The 20,935-nt window shown below is 33.3% G+C and overlaps 2 protein-coding genes across 2 annotated transcripts; one reads left to right on the top strand and one right to left on the bottom strand.

Moving 5' to 3' along the window:
- Positions 1-1,874: 1,874 nt before the first annotated feature.
- Vps13B (vacuolar protein sorting 13B) lies at positions 1,875-17,409 on the top strand. The gene is given in 39 exon segments (XM_018460988.1): positions 1,875-2,065; positions 2,362-2,539; positions 2,624-2,702; positions 2,868-3,043; positions 3,136-3,239; positions 3,369-3,618; positions 3,684-3,871; positions 3,950-4,159; positions 4,233-4,371; positions 4,440-4,557; positions 4,631-4,773; positions 4,873-5,045; positions 5,110-5,292; positions 5,362-5,650; positions 5,751-5,913; positions 6,000-6,387; positions 6,544-6,670; positions 6,818-6,985; positions 7,060-7,277; positions 7,366-7,579; positions 7,636-7,840; positions 7,965-8,142; positions 8,281-8,607; positions 8,686-8,889; positions 9,035-9,150; positions 9,231-9,582; positions 9,662-9,781; positions 9,897-10,016; positions 10,099-10,362; positions 10,430-11,059; positions 11,133-11,228; positions 11,648-14,342; positions 14,345-15,172; positions 15,399-15,803; positions 15,892-16,068; positions 16,147-16,317; positions 16,390-16,583; positions 16,654-17,004; positions 17,078-17,409. Coding segments are annotated over 39 exon segments (11,259 nt in total). The 5' UTR covers positions 1,875-1,978; the 3' UTR covers positions 17,309-17,409.
- A 1,438-nt stretch (positions 17,410-18,847) lies between these two features.
- Positions 18,848-20,772, bottom strand: LOC108730892 (RING finger protein 37). The gene is made up of 3 exons (XM_018460839.1): positions 20,721-20,772; positions 20,031-20,682; positions 18,848-19,712 (listed from the first exon to the last, which is right to left on the bottom strand). The coding sequence occupies exons 2-3, from the start codon at positions 20,660-20,662 to the stop codon at positions 18,860-18,862; spliced, it is 1,485 nt and encodes a 494-aa protein (XP_018316341.1). The 5' UTR covers positions 20,663-20,682; positions 20,721-20,772; the 3' UTR covers positions 18,848-18,859.
- Positions 20,773-20,935: the final 163 nt, after the last annotated feature.

Here is a 20,935-nt window from a genome sequence, read left to right as displayed (position 1 = left end):
TTCGGCTCACTTTTGAGCCTTCTTCAGAGACAACACAAACTAACATATATAAAATGTGAATAAAAGTTATCTTGTCATGGTGAGCTCCCTATGATGCTTTATATGATCATGAGGAGCTCACCATGACCAGATAACTTTTATTCACATTTTATATATGTTAGTTTGTGTTGTCTCTGAAGAAGGCTCAAAAGTGAGCCGAACATATAAGCGCGTTTAGTAGAATGAAGAAGTTTTACGCTTTATAGGTGTATTATTTGCGCGACGTCTTCTGCGCTTGACTCCTATTTCCCATGTTCTTTCCTATTTCTATTCATATTAATAAAATGATACAAAAAAGGAAATGATATATGCCTCTTATCTGTCTAAGTACATTATCTTTATATCTTTTCTATTCTATATAAACATCAATTTTTGACAATATACAAATTTTTTTTTTTAAATAAAATGTCGGTAAGGTAACTGATTATCTTATCTGTAATTATCATCGCTTTAATTACCGACATTACCGACATTAAAAATTTGTCAATCGTCAACATTCTGCAAATTGCTAAAATTTAAACTCCCATTGCAAGAATAATAATATTAAAAAAATATACATATAATCGATTAAAAAATGCCATTTCTTAAAATAACAAAATTTTTAAGTCTAATCTGTTTGAAATGCAAAATTTTGAAAATTCAAACATCAGAAAAATATAAAGGAGAAAAAAAATAAATAGACAACACATCTGTGGTGTAAATAAAGAATTCCAAGCATTGCAATTTTGAAAATTAAACTTATTATAAATTCCATTTCGTTATCTATGTTCAGTATGATGAACAATTATGTCAACACGGTACGCAGTCATGATACATAAATATTTACATATAACGCGCACACTCCGTACACCTACAATTGGAATGTTCATTGGTGCAACTTCACATCAATGCCTGTTCTGTGTCTACTGGTGTCTACCTGGGACACAAACGATATATTGAGGTTAGCGGAAGTCATATGCAGTCGTATGCGTGAACGGATCACAAGATAGCTCCACGACTGAGGCTAAATTCCGCTAAATAATTTCAAATTTCGAAAGTTTACGTCCGGTGGACAGAATCGATGCTGTCGCAACGCCCGTTGCGTTCGTGGCGCGAAACGGGTTCGTGTAATAGTTTCGTGACGTGTCTTTGCTGGAGTTGCTCGTTGTTTGGCAGGTGCGAATCAGCTGTGTGATTCCCCGTACACATCACGATCTGATATTTTATAAGCGCGTCCTGGACCGTAATTGTAAACGAGATGTCTCCATTCGTTGAGAGTGCCTCGATTACGAATAAATTTGTTTTCTTCCAAGCTTCACGATGATTCCATTTAACCCAATTCCTTCACGTGTGATTACTGTACGAGTAAACTATAACACTGATGATATAACACAGTTTTCTATCAATTTTACGTCAGTAGAATTTTTCAACAAAATTCAGACTGTCTTTTACGACTGATGTTCCTCGTAATAAGTTGTTTCTCGTTGATGAGTATTACACTAAAAATAATGCAGTTCTTTATCACTCAACATTTTTTTTATATCTCTCTCTATATGTTTATTTTTCGTTAGACATAATTTTTCTAAATATACAAAATTCTTCTTGAGTTTTACTTCTTTATTTAATTTGTATGTCATGTGTAATGATATGAACAATATCATTTCTTTTATCTATAATCTAATATACAATGATTTATGTAACTATACAGAGTTTACGTACAATGATCTTATAACTATACAGAGTTTATTTTACAATTTTCAGACAAATCTACATGTTTATATCAAGATAAATAATATTTATTCCAAATTGTTGATATTTCATTGAACACAGAGAAATGGTATAAATCAAATAATATGTCATTATTATGAGAAAGCAAAGGAGGAGTTCTTGATAAGACAATTGGTGACATCTTTAATTAAGGGAATTATAAAAATATGCTACATATTCTCTACCAAGCACAATGTTTAAATTGGAGTCCTACATAACACCAGTGATTCTCAGCTATGTAGAAAAATATGTAAAAAATTTTAAGCCGGAACAGTCACAGGTAAAATATATATACATACGTTGGAAAGTGTTGCTGTATTAATTTATTTTATTGGAAATTATATTTTTTAAAAGTTCATATTTTCTTTTATTCAATATCAATGATTTAGAATAAGAGGAAGTAATGTAAGGATAAATAAATGTGACTAAAATAATTGTGTTATTTCCAAGCGTAAAGCTTTGGTCGCTTGTTCCAATCAAATAAATAAGTAATATATTGAGCAAGCATACTTAATAATGATTTTTAAAACAAAATAATTCTTCAAGATATTTTAGAGAAAGAAACGTTTCTTCCAGGTATCTTTGTGGGGTGGAGATGCATCGTTTCAGAATTTGGATCTACGATTAGAGGTATTGGAGGAGCAACTGAATCTTCCATTCGTCTTTGTTAGTGGCCATATACACGAATTGTTAATACATGTTCCTTGGGTAAAAATTACGTCTGAACCAATAGTTGTTACCATTAATACTATAGGTAGATAGTAGTATTATATCATTTAATAAATTAGAAACATTTTTTTTAAGATATATTAATATACTGCCTGTATCTCTTTTATAGAGTGCATTTTAAAATTAAAAGATGAAAATATCACAGAAACCAATACAACGTCATTACAAAAGAAGAAGGAGATGGTACAGTAAGTATTGTTTTTCATAATCTAAGTTATATGAAATTTTATTGTTTATAGTTATTATTAGTATTATTTATTAACGGTATTTTTATTTATTTATCTGGTAGTTATTAATATTTATTTAGTATCAAAATATATACGTATAATGATATTTTTAATTTTTCATTGCAGAGAGGAAGCTCCACCTGGGTATATAAAGAGTATAGTTACGAAAGTTATTAATAATATCACCATTCATTGCAACAATCTCATCTTAAAATATGTAGAAGAGGATATTGTTCTTAGCATAAATGTCAGATTTTTAAGTATGCAAACCGTCGACAATAAATGGGAACCAGCGTTTGCCGGTAAATATTTTTATGTATAATTACAAAGCCAAAAATTGTCTTAAAATTACACTTATAATTAAAATATTTTAATAAATTTAATTAATGTTTAGAGGTCAACACTCAAGAAGTAATGCTTAGAAAAGTTATTACTATTCAAGACTTGACATTGTGCTTAGATAAAATGGATGCATCAGGAAAGATAGAGATATATCAGGTATTTCTGAGATATATTTTTACATTTATCTTAAGAAACATTGAAAACATAAGAAAAATATTTTATATTGAAAAAATATCGCATGATTTCGATATTTTGCGTATATAATGTGTTATATTAATATTACAGGATCCTGTTTTGTATCGATGTTCAATGACAATCCGAATGATTATAAATTATCATAACAACACTTTAAAGAGAGCATCTATTACGAGACTTGATCTTCATTGTGAGAAAATGGAATTTAGCATGACTGAACAACAAGTACCAATGCTCCTAAGATTGATTGCCTTAATAATGGCGTTACAAACAAAGCAATTTCCACCAATAAAAGAAAAATCCTCCATTATTGTGGATGAGAGAGAAGATGTTGCACAAGGTTTAATATTACTTGAGTGCTGTCTAAAATATGTATTTTGGAAATATATAATATAAATATTTCAGATGATACAAATCAGGTAGCAGGGACTTCCACAGATGCAGTTGGATGGGGTGGTTGGGCTTGGGATATAGTATCATCTGTTCTACCTGTTGACTGGGACAATAATTGGTCTGCTGAGCAACAAATGGCATATTCTGGTCATACCGTACATTTAGGTGTTTATATAGATGATGCTACTTTAACATTTAAGGTATAAGTGTAATATACTTCAGAATTGTTTCTGTTCTAATCATGGAAATAAAAAACTGAATTTTATGCATTTTTACAGACTGTTGAAAGTGTCAAAGAGCAATTATTTTATAAATCTCGAAAACTTAGGTACAAATCCTTTTTATCACTTCGATTGAACGGGGTTGTGATAGATACTTTAATTCAAGGAATAACAATGACAACTTTCCAAGTTGGAGTAGCGTGCGTACAACTTTATCCACGAGGAACGTGCAGCTGTGGACATATAGAAGTTGCTGACGGTGTACAGGTAATGTAATTAATTATTATTGTCAGAGGTATGAAATTAGATGGAATATCTGAGAAATAAATTATTATTATAGCCACCTCTTTACGTAACAGCTGGGAACTTGAATACTGACCACTTAAAAGATTCATTGTTCGACAAAGAAGCCACGGAAAATAAAGGGAAAAAAAGAGATTATAAACAAGGAATAGATCATCATTTGACGACAATTTCGGGTATAATATAACTTAAAACATATACACGTCTTATACACAGGAAATAATAAAACTTATATCTTTTTTAGTTGACAAATTATTAGAAAGATGTCCAGCGTTTGTGATGGATTATGTTTATTATGTAGAATTACCTGACGACATAACGCCTGAAAAATTACTCGAATTTGGTTCAAATTTTGAATACAGGTGTTTGAAAAATCTTAAAATAATTATATGTAAAAGAATAAAAGAATTCCTATAAACAACTTACCTTTTATAGCAATTTTCAGGAACGCAGAGTAATAAGATATGTAACTGGAGATCTAACAATTAGATTATGTTCCGGTATTTTTCATCGTATTGATACTATCAAACAAGCTGCCGCAAAATACGATTATAATCCTTATCTTGTAATGAAACCAGGTAAATACAGTGTGCTAGTACAAATACATTTTGGTTTAACTACTAATCTTATATTAAATAAAAATTGTAAGATGCGCTACATCTAAATTTAAATTTTAGATCCTCTTATCGATGAATTGCCTCTTGTTACATTAGAAGAATATGAAGCACTTAGGGAAAATGTATCAATGACAGAAACAAAATTTGTATTAAAAAAGGCGTTACTACAGCTACAATTAGCAGATCATTGTGTCATTGGAGTGCCACGACAACGTAAAATTATCGAAACGCGAGTAAGATATCTCTTATACTTTTTTTGTTAATTATTTGAAATATTTATAAATAATGTCTTTCTAGACATGTCTTACACCATTACCTCCAGCTCTAACAGATGATCCTTTTGTAAGCATTGAATGCGATGAAGCAATTGCCACTATAGTACAGCCTATGTATCCGTTTAGACTCATAGCTTGTGCGTCAAAATTAACAGAACTGTCACCAGAAATGTTTATTCAGTGCCATGCGGTTACTGATATACAAGTGAGCAAAGTTTTATACACGATATTTATTACACACACATTCAAGATTGATATTGAAATGCGCTTATAGGTGATTGGAGTGAAAAGTCAACTTCACTTAACGAAAACTTGCGACACTTCAATAGTAATGCCTTACTCAGTGAAAGCTTCTTCAAAAATATTATTGTATCCTCAGTATTGGCGAGATATAGATATGATTCAAAAGTCATATTCCTTTCAATCAGATAGTGTTACTATTACGGGAACTAAAGCAAAATTAATAGCTGCTGTGGCTATAATGACTTCCGTTTTTAATCCTGCAGATACAACGAATCCACTTATCTGTTCTACTCTCTTTAATGATGCGTGTCAAGAGAAATGTATGCGAGTATTAAATACTATATTCTATCATTTTATAAATTTTTAATTTTTATTTCATAAAATATATAAATTCTATAAAATTTTCTTTATATGTTACAGGTCCAGTATACTTAGAGTTATGCTTAGAAAATATAAATTGCAAGAATGTATCGTCTTCAGTTACGATATCAAACGAAGTCAATATAAGTTCTATAAAAATATTTGCGTTCAATGATTCTCAACAAGCCTTTATTCTTTCTGGTCCAGAAAATTATGATAGCAGGTTCGCATTATTAATATATATATATTAATAATGTATAGTTTAGATAATTTGAAAAATTTTGACTAATTGGATCTTTATATTCTTAGTGATGCAGGAAATGTACCACTGTTGTCTATTGTGGTACAGTTTCCTAAAAGTATTGAAACGCAAACACACCCATCTCTTGTTTCGTTTAAAATTTCTGAAATTAGAACATCCCTAGATCCACTTTTTTTTGAATGGTTGGAATATTGTGCCATTTATCACAAATCGGGAAATGTATATGTATTGCGTTCAGACAGCCAACAATTAATTACTGAAGGAACATCATCTGATACAGGCACGCGAAAAAAGACATTTACGAGTCTACATGAAAGCGTGCATAGTTCATCGGACAAAGAGAAAAAAAGATCAGCCGTAACAGAAAAATCGAAAACATTGCGAAATGATGAAATACAAAAGAAAAGTGAATTTAAAATGGAAGGAGAACAACAGGTATTAAGATTATTTATAATTATTATTTATGTATCATCACATAACGATTGTATCGATCGATTACTGTTTAAATTGATAGAGAAAAACTATTCTTTCTAAAACAATATGATATATTGTATGTATTAAAGATAGAAATAAATGGTCTAGTATTTACAGAAATCGGGGATACTGGTCAGATTAGCAGAGTCGTATTCGTGGTGGTGCAATCTTGTGCTGAATGGTTATATAGGACATATTATAATATATATTCCATCTGATACAATGAGTGGTATCGGAGCTGATGGTAAATATTCTAATTATATGCCAAATAGCGTGGAAATTGAATTATTTTTAAATTTGTTCATAATTATTACTTTTACTTATTATTATTTTTTTATAACTATTAATACAGTTATAGCTTATAATAACAATTAATAAAATGTATTACAAGGCATAGAACAAGCCAAAGATAGAGCTTTCATAGAAAATCAAGATCTACAAATAATGATAATAAAACTACCGAGTCTTCTCGTACATTCATCTAATCTGAATACTGAGATGTTGAGTCCATATCTACAAAATCTCCCTGCTAAATTACCAGAATCTATATGGACATATCGTAAGTTTATCTTAAAATGTGCAAAAAAGTTATTGTTTTACAATAAAAATTACTACAATTTATTACTATTTCAGAAATGCAAAGTTTTCCATGGACATTGAGTCTTATCGATTTTCATTGTTACACATTGCAACAACAGACACAAAAGAACTTTATAAAGAAAGTTACATTAAATGCTACAGTAGCTCTTACAACTAAGACAGCTGCGACTGAATTAAATACACTTACTGCTCTAAGTGTTTGTGTACACATTGATAATTCACCTATCATTATTTCATTTTCGGAAGATCAGGTATTAATTTTTGCCGTGCTTTATATCAAGTGCAACAAAATTTATATTAAAAAGAATATAAATTTCAACATGCATTTATGTATCTCAGGTTATTTTTATGAGCAGTATAGTTTTAAATATCATAAAAATATTACAAACTTTATGCGATTCCCGGAAAGACAACGTAATTGTACCACAGAGCAACGAAATGCAAATTGTTCTTCCTGCTATACCTCAAACTCCGTCCACTCCGACTCAAATAATGTATCAAGAAGATACTACTAATTCAACTATGTCTACATCAAAAGATGATTTAGGACATGGTAAGCGGAATGTATTTGTTGTATTTGTTTTTGTCATTAATATCCAAGTTTTACAGAAAAAGATGGTTTAGTTGTAACAGCATGGATTCAGTGGACTATAACAAAGATAGCAATTAAATTATACATTATGGGACGAGAAGACACGCCTTCTTTAAAATTAATGTTAGAACTGGAAGATATTATAACATCATTAGATTTGCAATCGGTTTATATGCAGTTAAAAAATAAAATCACAACAGCCACGATATTTCACTATGTTAGGTAAATTCATTTGTATAAAATGTTTATACATATATATTAAGCTCTTAGCAAGAAATATTTTGAAAAACATTCCTATTATGTGCAATGATTATTTAATTGTTACATTTACATTGTGATTTCATAGAGGTCCACATGCATTAAATTGGGATGTTGGTGAATATGCTGGGCTGGTACTCTGCGGAAGGGAAGATAATTTGGAGAAAGGCGATGATTCCGGTTTTGTAAGTTTCACACTTACTCGTGCGAAATCCGGAAATGTATACACACGTTGGGGTACTCACAAGCGATACAAGCCTCAAAAGGTTAGATAAATATTCAATTATTGTATTTAATTACCCATGTAATTATTCATATTCTTGCTTAAATTATAAAGTAGAATATTAGATGTCATCTATTTACTTTTGAAATTAATAAAAACTCTGGTACTCTCGAATATCTAGAAAGAAATACTGCTTGACTCTACGTTATCTACGAACGGCTACATTTCTGAAATACTTATCAAAATGCAAATGGTCGATATAATCTTACCAATAAGTGTAATTAGCAAATATGCTCAATTGATGAAACCTTTTACGTGCCTTGGTTCATCTATTCAGAAAAGCACAGAATCTATTCGTAATAAAAACATGACAACACCATTAGTTGGTATAACCAACTTAAATAATGAATTATTGCCATTGATACATTTGGAATTCAAAGGTTTTCGTCTCATGATGCCAGCTTTCACTGATACGAATAAGTTACAACATGATTTATTAATGCTTCAGGTAAATCATTTTGCTTTTTGTATAATTAGCAATATAATATTTTTAAAAATATTTACGTGGATATTATATATTATATAGTTGGACGGGATTCGTATTACGCCAGATGCAGAAAATCCAATTTGTAGAATTCCATTGCGAACTGATATATATCAATTGGCTGCTCGAGCAAATATATTAAACGTACCAGGTTCGGCTGTAGAAGATCGTCAATATCAAATTAGTGTTAAAGGAGTGTGTGCATATACTACTACATGGAAGAATTATCAACTAAGCATTAATAAGGTTTATTATCAAAATTATTGTTTTCTTTTTCAAAATTCTTAAGGAAATGTTTTATACATTGACTAAAAATTTAAAAAAATTTATTAAAACATTAATACTATATAGATTGATTAGATTAATTAAAACGATGCATTATTGTTTTCAGAGAATGTCTCAATCGTACTTATATACAATGAACGAGAATCCAGCATTGGAGTGGAATAAGCTCGGGAATGGTAGTAGTCTAGATCCATACTTTTCAACATCTTCAGTATTAACAAAGTAATGCAATTAATAGAATTAATATATACGTGTACAAATATATATGACAATCGTATTCTAATTTTTATATTTAATTCCAGATTTGATCTTTGCTTAATTATTGCCCCAGCTGTCACATTTAAAGGAGATACAATAGTTTGTGGGAGTGCCGTTGAAGTAAATTGTATTACAGACATAGAATTGACAATAAATTTAGATCAAATTAAGTTAATATCGACACTCAACAATGAATTTATAACGTTACTATCTGGAAGTTTTGAAAAAATAGATGATAAAAATAGTTCTAATAATATAGCTCAAAGACTTCCTTCAGGATCTCAAAGCATTAAGCCTATTAGCTGGTTGAAACAAACATCAGATGATTCAGATATTGATTTCACAAAAGACAGTGGTGTCGATTTTGAAATGTCCAGCATGCATTCAACAATAATTGTAAGTTTTTGATGCATGTAAATAGCGGTTTATGATTTTGAGTTCAGAATTTACATTAAAAATGATTTTTTTATGATAGGGAAGACCCACAGCTGAAATTATGATACTTCCACCGTTTGAATTTTTAGTAAATTGTGGAAAAATAACATTTATCCTGTATGAAGTCCAGAGTACGTTTGTTGATTTAAAGGATAATGTAGTGAGTAATAAATAATTTTAAGTAAAATAATTAATTCAATTATTTAATTGGAATTAATTTATTTAATTATAGTATTAATATTATCTAATTTTTAAATATAATTATTTTTATATAGGATATACACAAAACTGATGGTGAAGACGATAATAATAATATAAAACAGCCATTACTTTATCTAATGATCAATCAACCAAATATTTATTTCTCTCAGCAACATTTATCTAAAAAAATACAAGTATGCCTTTATTATTTACTCATAAAAAATTAATATGCTGTTTATTAGTTTAAATATTTTATTTGAATTATGCAATTTGTAGATATCTTGTTTCGATATAACAACAGCGCTTGGCAATGTACAAAATCTAAACGCAATACCGACCGAAAAAGATTTCAAAATTTATATGATAGAAACAAAGCATGGTGATCCACATCCGGATACGGGTATCCCGCCTTCTTTTGTGACAGTAAAATCTGAAATTATTTTAGGCAAAAACCGTCAGTTTTTCATTGAAATGGGACGACCGACAAAAGTACATCTTTCTTTATCTCGGCTCAACCAACTCTATGATATACGGAATAAGGTAACTTAACGAAGAATGTATAACATATTCATGTGTTCAACAATTTTACATTGTATTTATATTCTAGCTATTATTGTGTTTTATTGATGACAATGTTACACAAGTATCTACAGAGAAACAGGAGATTACGCATACGGATTCTCAAAATTTAGCATCGTTGACAAAATCGAGGAAATTCAGTGTACCTGATCTACATTTAAATACCAAACAAATTGTATTATCTTTAAAGACTGACACTGGAGCAGAAATTATTATCAGTTTAGCATCGTTAAATGGAAATCTGTCGACACTCCTCAGACCAGATAGGATATATTCAAATCTGTCCATAGATTCTTTCATTGTATCTGCTATCTTAAACGGGAATATCAAAGTACTATTAAATCCATGGTGTTGCAATGTAACGACTTGTTTACTTTGGGAGTCTTCGTACAATAGCGAGATCATTCCACAAATACAAATACAGGCAGACAGTGAAAGTTTATATCTCGATTTCGGACCGGATCAAATAAAAATTATGAAAATGGTTATGCAAGACTGCCAGTTGCTCTTAAGCGAGCTCGCTTCGGTATCTACGAGTGAAAATAAAAACGAGAAGCAAATTGTGCTATCGACTGAACAACACTACAAGGATGATCTAAAGGCGGGTGCATTCCAGTTCGTTGATGGCACTGCGGATGAGTTACCTTTTCCGTATCAAGTTAGTTAGATTACATAAAAGTCACAAATATAATCGACATCAAAAAGTCTTAATCCTTTTTCTTTTTTTGCAGGTGGTATTTTTTGTTTATCCTCAACAGGTGATGGCTTGGAGATATCCGCAATCACGTATGTTAACAAGGATACACATATCTCCTGTTCCATTTGAAGTAAGTGAGAATGCTCAGTATCTTAAGCGAATAACATTAGTATTTAGTTTGAATAAAAAAAAACAAATATTTTATATATATATATATCATATATATATGTCGGAAAATATAATTTTTCTATTTTTGTTCAAATGTCTAAAGATATTTTTTTCTAATTCCGAGCCATGAAACAGTACAGCCTTGGTTAAAAAATATTAGGCACTTATATTTTTTTCATTGATTCAAAATTCTTTTATCTGTATTGTTTCCTAGTAGTTACCGATATACACATAAGTTTAAAAAATTCTTAAAACAAAGGATAATTTATAGCAAATATCGTAAATCAATTTTTAAATTGAAATGTTAAGTAATGGATAATCAGATGCATAATATTTTTGGCCACGACTATATTTTTATCCTCTTAATTCTTTCTATTACAGGCAGTGGATGCCGACGGTGATTACATCGACAAAATTCCCTGCGTTCTCGAATATTGGAGTGATAGTCACATGTCGTACCAGCGTTACGCCGATTTTTATTTATCGGAAACGGATTCCTACCGATTGGACCTGCCGGAAAAAGCACCGGCGCGAGCGGTAGCTTGCGTGTGGCGCGTAGTTATCCTATCCAACGGCAAACGACCGCTCTCAAAAAGCATCGTTTCCGCTCGTGCTCTCGCTGCCTGTTTGCGCATCGACTCTTACTTTAATCCCTTATTAATACCGAATGTTCAAATCGCTTTAAATATCGGCGTTCTCCATATATCTCTGTACAATCATATTGATACAAGTGTATATAATAATTTGCCGCCACCACTGGACAAGTATACTCTAAACGGAAAAATTCCCGAGATACAATGTTTCATGTCTATGGAACAAAAGGGAGCTGTTCTGGTGTTTAACAAATGGATGGACGATTCTATACTGCTCGACATCGGCGGCAATTTAAGCGTACACGTATTGGATTATAGTCATTTGACTATGCAGGAAGTGCTGGATGCCCTGGAAGGAAGATTTCAGCTATCGTTGTCGGAAAAGATAGACTTGTCATTAACGTGCAACCCGTTTACATTGAAATTGGGACCAGCGATAACTCACACTCTTGCAGTTTCTACTCGTTTATGGCTGGCATCTTTCGACGAAGAGGAAAAAAGCGTGATTGTCCTAACGCGTTACGTAATAGCCAACGATAGCAATATATCTATACGTTTTGGTCAAAGTGGTACTGGAGATAACATACTTCTTGAGAGCAGGCAGTGTAATTTTTATTCTTGGAGACAGATTGGCAATCAAATGATAAGGATATCAATCGAGGAGAACGTCTGGATATGGAGTCGACCTTTTCCTGTTAACAAAGATGGAGTCCAAGTGATAGAATTCAATAATTCGATAACTGGTCCGGTGGTCTTCGTAAATGTTACATCGCTTTCTGCCACACAAAAGCTCATAACATTCTCGGGGCAACTCGTGATTTCCAATCAACTAATAGATAATTTCGAGATGAGATTAGTAAAATACGAGGAAGAAGTTAGCTCTAAGGTAACAATCTCCAAGGAAGTGTATATCATACCGGGCAAGAGTTTTCCATCGTCTATCATGCTTGAGAATAACAAAAAAATGGCTATGCGGTTACGTTTCACCAACTTGACGCATTTATCTTGGACCGGGGACATTCCATTGCAAACCAATGTCAAATGGGGCCAGCCGTGGCTCGTCAAAGTACCTCTACAAGAACGCGGTCAATTTTTGAGTATCTGGGTACGGATTGTGACGCAAATGATACAAGACAAAATGAAAATTCTTGCGGTACTGAGTCCCCTGTACATGATCAGATCGCACCTACCAGTACCGGCAAGAGTACAGATGGAAACACCGTCTCTGAAAATGTCATCTAGCACAATGGTGAACGGTCGTGGTGAGTGTCAACAGCTGTACTGCCCCGGTACATTTGAGCACTTCCACCAGTTGACGTTTCAATTGGAATCTGGAGTCTCCGCGTCGAATCCTTATGTGCCGCTTTCGTACAGCTCCGTGGATCAACGAAAATTTTTCCGAAGACCTGAGATCGAGGATATCGATAAAATTCTGCAAGAACTCAAGGACAGAAAAGATCAAGTAAAGTGGCCTTTCCAGGGAGACGATATTGAGGAGTGGATATCTGCAGAACAGCCGCAAACGCATGTACAAGTGAAATATCAGGACGCAGGATTGGTATCCAGCACACTGCTGCTAGAACTGCAGCCTTGGTGTTTCATAATGAATTCGTTAGGCTGCCATATCTCATTGGTGTCGGAGGATACAGAGCTCTGTCAGATTCCTCACTATGGCATAGTCACGCCGCCCAAATTGGAGAGTACCTTTCACGTGGGTGTCGGAATCGGCGACACTTACTACACATCCCAAACGTTGCAATTGGCGCGACTCGACTGGAGCCAGAGCTTCTACATGCCTCGAATCTGCGGTCTCGTCCCGGTGGAGGGAAACATCAAGACATTCGTGGATTGCGGCACGAGTGTGTCCATCCTAAACATCGGTTCTTCGATGCACGAAGATATGCGTCTAGTGCGGATCACAAGCAGCCACGTGATCGCGAATCTGACACCTCAAGAATTGTGCGTGGCCACGCTCGCGGTGCACGAGGAAGCAAGGAATCTACAGTTGCCCCATGATCTCACTCCCTGCAGCTTGAATATCTCACCGTCCGAGGATCAGAGACAGGGTACGCCGATCGTGCAATGGTACACGTTGTACACGGAGAGTAATGTCGAGCCGCTCATATTGTACATATCTCTTAGTCTCGGCCACAGGTGGTCCTGTCCGATCAGAGTGGATCAAGCTATGAGCCGCAAATCCGTCGTGATTCCAAACGGTTCTTCCACTATGCCGGTCATCGTAACGACGCAGGAAGACAAAGGTAGCACATTTGTCGTGATACACAGCGACGATCATCCGCAACTGTTAATCGAGAACGCCTGCGGCTTCAAGATCCTGCTGGGACAAGCCGATGAAAAAGGGAATGAGATATTACCGGATAGCGTTCATTTCACATGGATATGCGAAGTCGATAGTGGAGCAATGTCCCACTATTCTCTTCCCTGTGTCAGTAATAGATTACCCGACACTACGGTTCCGAGCGCATTAAAGCAAATTTAAAGTGGTCAAGAGGCGTAAATCTGTCTGCGTTGTCATCTACACCAATAGATCAGTATCTGCGATTACCTTCGTACGGTGATGTAAAGCTTATAATGCATAATCGCTGCTACACCACTCACATAAGCATCGTGCCTATCTCCCAAATTGAAATATCCGCTCAAGACATTAGGAGCAGATTGTTACGAAAAAAGAGCACGGCGAAGGATCACACCATATACAATAATCCTCCTTCACTGAAGAGACTAGAAGAAGATAAGCTGTTACTGTATGTACAAAGTTCGAGTAGCTCAACATCGTTAACGAGCTTCTTCTCAGCCCAAGAAGATATTTTGACGACGGAACAAATACCCTTGAGCAATTCAAAGCAATTGGTTTCGAAGATGACGGATACAAAAACTTGCACTAACGAAGATCGATTGAAATCTACCGATGACACTAATTCAACTCATTCGAAGGAAGGTTCTGCAATCATTTACCTGCGTGCTTGCACTATCGTTATCCTTCATGATATCAATGAAAACGCACAAAGGATCGAAGTCGCCAGTCTGTCTATGACAGACTTAGTCATGACTGTAAATTCAAAAGCCAGATTTATTAATCTCGATTGTTACATAGGCGATTTGCAGTTAGATAATCAATTATTCGATCAGGGAGGTTTCGATTTCCCCGTAGTATTAATAAATCAAAATCCGTTGCCGAACAGAGAAATGGCATTTTACAGCAATAACTGTTTAATAACGAATATGGAAAAGATCAAACAAGATTCTTTGATAGCCATCGAGTATGTCTGGGAAATAAATGAAAATATCATAGGTATATATTTTATATATTTACAAAATTACATTATTTTAATAAAAAATATTTGGGTAACGAAAATAATGTTTTTAAGCAGATAAATGTTATTTAAATTCAAACAATAAAGTCAAAGCTCTAAGCCAAGCTGAGTTTTAATGCTAGTTAAGTAATAACAATAAATTACAATAATATAATATATGTTATTTATTTCATGAATAATAGTAGATATTTCTGTCTGTTACAGCATCAAAGGAATATCGCATGAAGATTGCATCTATTAGTGCATACATTGAGGACACATACATAACGCAATTATTAGATTACGCGACTTCGATGATACCACCGCGACTAGTTCTGGGTGACAATCTTAAAAAGATGCAAACAATAGCTGCGTTGAACGCAGTGTACATACCAGAGTATATCATGATCGATTCAAAAATCTTAAGCAAACCACTAAGATTGCAAAACTTCGTGATAGAACCGCTATCAATTTTATTGAGCGTTCACACTTCTATGCGACTCTACGTTGCTTTAGATCATTCTCCACTGTACTTCGGTACCTTCGAAAGGAAGAACTTGCTGACCACTCCTTACAGGCTTGGCAATGCACTTACCATGCATTATTTATCTGGTGCTATATTCGGAGCAGGTCGGTATAATATTACGTATCTATAAAACATTTTATATACATTAATTTGATATAACAGAGTAAGTAACGACCATTATCCATTTATCAGGTTGGGTAGTTGGATCATTAGAGATACTTGGATCACCGGGAGGTTTGGCGCAAGCACTTGGATCCGGTCTTAGAGACTTTGTTTCATTACCATTCCAAGGACTATTACAAGGCCCATGGGGTTTTATCGTTGGAATTACACACGGATCAGCCAGCTTGATGAAACATGTCACAGCAGGTATGCAAACTATTAATATTTATTTCGTTGTTCTGTGAATACTTAATAGACAATTCATATTTCGATTTATGTATACAGGTACTGTAAATTCCGTAACGAAATTGGCATCTAGTGTCGCACGAAACTTGGATCGTCTAACATTGGATGAGGAACATCTTCAGCGACAAGAGGAGTCGCGCAGAATGCGTCCTCAAGGCATGGCACAAGGACTTTATCAAGGCTTAACTGGTCTTGGAATGAGTCTGCTTGGTTGGTAATTACTTAAAAAATATTTTTCAGATAAAAACAGAATGCAATAACTAATTGTCAATTGTTATTCAGCGGCTGTGGCGGGCTTGGCACATCATCCTTTGCAGCAAGTGTGGTCAGGCGAAGCGACGACCAAAAGTTTAGTCACCGGAGTTGGACTCGGTTTAGTTGGCGTCGTTACTAAACCATTGAGCGGTGCCGCGGAGTTGGTTGCTCTTACAGGTCAAGGATTACTGCAAGGAGCTGGATGGAATTCATTGCCCACAGTAATAGACGTCTTCTAATTTCTATAGTTTCACATTTTACTTTCATAATGATTTTCCTATATTTTTACAGCCACGTCAGAGACCAATCGTGCAGTACACTACTGGCAATAATAGCACATCTGTACGGTATACTTGGCGCTTGTCACCTTTACTCGATCACTTTAATCACAGTCCCGACAGTATCCTTCACGTAACCAGCGCAGACTACGTGATTCATCAAGGCAGTAATCGCGCAGTGACGCTCGTCCTCACACGACAAGCTTTATTACTCGTTAATATGGCGGAGGACAGTGTAGAACGGATATTTTCGCTGAAAGAACTAACAAGTGTCGATCATATCACAGAATCGACGATGTTGTGCTTATATTGTCCACCAACAGCAATACAATTAAGCAGACCGTTATCACCGGCTGAACACGAGGTAAGATACTGAATTCACGAACATCAGATACAAATCACGTACATGTAATACAATGTTTTTCTTTTCTTTTAAGATGAATCAAGAAATGAGAGCACGTGTTGAGGAATATGTGCGGACAAGTAGCACTGGTTTGGCCAGTGTATCAACCAATAGTGACAAGCAGTCTGATACTTTTGAGAGAGCATCCCCACATCCAGAACATACCCTTACGTTTTACGTTTGCCCAGACACTCGTAATTATTTATTATCGCTGTTCAACGTTGCCAAGCGACAAAATCAAGGTTCCGGTTTCACCGTTTTATAATCAAACGTATGTTCAGACGGTTATAATTAAGTGCAATGACTGAGAAAATATTCCAAATATTACTATATGTCAAAACAAATGCATTCAAACTCAATAGTTTTTTGAATATTGATGTACATCTTACTTTTTAAAATAGTATTTCAAGCTTATGAAGCTTGTAATATTATAATACATTCAAACAGTATTATAATTAAAAAGATAAATTAAAAAGAAAGTAATTCCCAAAATTCCCGTGTAAATATAATCAAGATTCCAAAATAATTATATTTGAATGTGTATCTCCATTTTTATTAAAATATATTTGTACAACTGGCATTTTCATTTTATGTAAGAAATATACAGAGTGCTTTATAACATGTGGACCCCCTTTAGCAGTGGACGGACAAAAGATAATGAAAAAAAATATAAATATGTATTTTATTTGACCTTGTTTTAGAGTTATACTATAGTCATTTTTGTGCTCCTATAAGATGCTACTATTTAGAAGATGCTCGAAATGATCACAGTTTTGATACTATCTGACAATCGCTTTTTAAACAAATTTGCATATCGTAGACGTTCATGTAATTTTTGATGACATGTTTTCTTATCTGGCAGATCTATTAGAGAAATGATCCGCGTATAGACGTCTTATTTCGAATGAATTACATTGGACAAATATATACATCAAAAGCATGTCTACATTTTTTTTTATGACTTGAATTTATTCATAATTACTTTCAACTCATGTCAAATTAATGAATTATTAAGTGCTGTAGCAAAAGAACAAACTGAAATAAATACACTCCATGAACAAAATATATAACAAAACATATGAAATCAATGAGGTTGGGAAATATCCACCCCTATTAACCTGGACCCCCCACCATCGAAATTCAAATTCGCGATAAGTCAAAAATTTTTTTGCTCCAGCGGTTTATGAGCAAAAAAAAAACAAATGGGGGGTCCAGGTTAAGATTAAGTTGAACCCCCCATAATGAAAAAAATAGATCCAGTGGTGCTGCAAAAAAATTAAGCACACACAGATTTTTTTGCTCTTTATTTGCTACAGATAGCGTAAAAAAAATTCGAAAATTTTATATTTTTAAATAAATATCAATAACAGCCTATATGTTACGAATTTATAATATATAAATTTAACATTAAGCTAAACAAAGTATATAAATTATGTAAAATATTTATAATGTTGCTTATTTAAAAAATTCAGGAACGTACAAATTATGAAAACTACTTTTATTTCCAAGCTATCACATACCGTATGAACAATAAAAAAATAAACTTTTATATGCATTACTTATACATATAATTGTATATGTACACATATAATGATAACGTAACTTTACATGAATACAAGTTACGTTGTATGTGCCAAAATATTACAAGCGATTCTATCACGAAATTGTCGTAAATTATATATAATATTGATCTAACGATTCAATGTATTACAATAATATATTTTGCATATCGTTAACAAAATCTGGCATAAAATAAATACTAAAAAAATTGAGTTACATTGATTTATTTATACTTTATCCTCTTTCTCTCTCTTTGTTATCTATTTAAAATATTGTCATAAATCCGTTCAATCTCGCACGATTTATAAGAAAATCCACAAAATTTACACTGGTTATTTTCTATAGATAACAATATTTTCCTACATACCACATGTTTACATGGAAGTTTATAAAAAATACTATTATTACAACATTCACATTTGTTAGATATTTTATGTAATTCCACTTTTTCTGGTGTGGTAAAGCGTTTCATGTTGGATAACAGAGTTTTGAAATTGTTATCTAAGAAATTGTCATTAGCCAATTCATCATCCTTATGATTTTGAAAATTGCCATCAGTTAATTTGGAGGAAGTTGAAACATTTGTGAGGTGTCTTGGTTTTATTATAGCACTGGCAGTGGGTCGTTTGGGCATAATTGCTATAGGCAGTTTATGGCAATATTTTTTTATAGGCTGCATATTATTATTTGTCGTCTGCTTGTTTGTATTTGATTTAATATCTTCGGCAGTCCTTTTTAAATTTCTATTTAATACAAATTTTGGTATTTCAATTATTCTTCTATCTCCTGCTATAATTGAAGTTGGATCGCGGCCTAAGACTCTTGGCATATTCTTTATTTCATTCTGATTGCTGTTGTCCATTAGAAACTTGTCAATCCTCGACTTAAGTGCAGATGCCATGACTGGTCTACGGTCATCAATAAATCTCAAGCCTGTGAATGGATCTGATAACGGTCTACCCCAAATTGCTTCATTTTCTCCATGTTTCTCTAATGTGGTTTGATCTATTATTTGTCCACAAGGTAATACAATTGGCTGAGTCATTATTTCCCATGTGATAGGATCTAGGAAGCTTTCAGGAATGTCAATGGTTGCATCATTCTTCAGTCTACATATGAATACAAAATTTATATTAATTATTAATTAATATTACGCAACTTATTTATATCTCATTTGCTATAATACAAGTAAAAAAACGATGTTTCTAGAAAATGTTTAAATGTTTTGAATTATTAAAATTTTATAATTTTAATTTTAAAATATAAATTTGATATAAAAAAATGATTGTAAAGGAATAAAAGTGTATATTTTTAAAGTTTTTTTTCTTTTTCCCTTCTGTTCTTTTTTACAAGCAACTCAAAAATTCTAATTTTTGAACTATGTCATAACAAATGAGCAATATAATTTCTAATTTATATATGTATACCTGTTATGTATCTCTCTGGTATTTACAGAAGTAGTGTTTACAGAAGTTTTTAATGCAGGCAACATTGAAGAAGCTCGTTGTTCAGCCCATAAAACATGTACACTTGCTATAACATCTTTCCCACAACGTGGGGATACTGTTCCCCATACTTGAACTTTTCCTAATGCTGGTACTGAGTTTTCTGTTTTATATATTGTTATACGTAAAACATGAGCGTATTTAGTTGTTACATATCCCTTAGAAGCTTTAATAAAACATCTCAAGAAATTTGGTGGTGTGGCGATCCCTGTAGGGTCGATGTCACTCGAGTAAAACAACAAACCAGCATCATGGGGACTCAGCTGTCCACTGGACATACAAGTATACGGAGTATCGTTATCGTTGGTATTCCTAAGGGAAAGCTGAAAGCCCGACGACTTCTGTGACCCGACGGATGGCCAAATCAATATATGATTAATAGACACGTTACAGAGAAACGTAATGTCTATGTGAATTGGTGGCTTGATGCAGGAGTATGCCAAATATCCTTTGTAGGAATCGTTTATCAAATTGGTCACTTCATATCCATCCATGCTGATGGCACTACATTTAATTTCTGGACGTAAGCGAGGATCACAAAAATTCAGAAGCATCTTTCATATAATTGTAAACCTAATTTCATATAATTATAGACCTTTTTATAATCGTAGAACTAATGGTATCTGCAATATGGTATATGAAATGTACATTTTCTGTTCAATCAATCATCACAAAAAAAATCACTGCATCATACATTCGTTAGAAGTTAAAAACACGAATTTTCTATGTGGTATGATCAGTTAGATCAGGTATATAGATATACATATATATCTTCTTCTTCTTCTTAGTTAATGGCTACGTTTACACCGTGCGATAGGTGTCGATGG

This window comes from Mycetomoellerius zeteki, unplaced genomic scaffold (assembly GCF_001594055.1).
Source record: "Mycetomoellerius zeteki isolate Tzet28-1 unplaced genomic scaffold, Tzet1.0 scaffold98, whole genome shotgun sequence".
Taxonomy (NCBI): domain Eukaryota; kingdom Metazoa; phylum Arthropoda; class Insecta; order Hymenoptera; family Formicidae; genus Mycetomoellerius; species Mycetomoellerius zeteki.
Note: the sequence above shows the minus strand (reverse complement) of the source record. Positions and strands in the feature narration are given on the sequence as shown.

What these genes read in the sequence shown, in the direction of transcription:
- LOC108730892 (XM_018460839.1), bottom strand. Translation starts at nt 20,662, where the DNA reads ATGCTTCTGAATTTTTGTGATCCTCGCTTACGTCCAGAAATTAAATGT. An exon ending in ACCAGAGAGATACATAACAG is followed by an intron (nt 19,713 to 20,030) that starts GTATACATATAT and finishes ATTCATATGTAG; the next exon opens with ACTGAAGAATGATGCAACCA.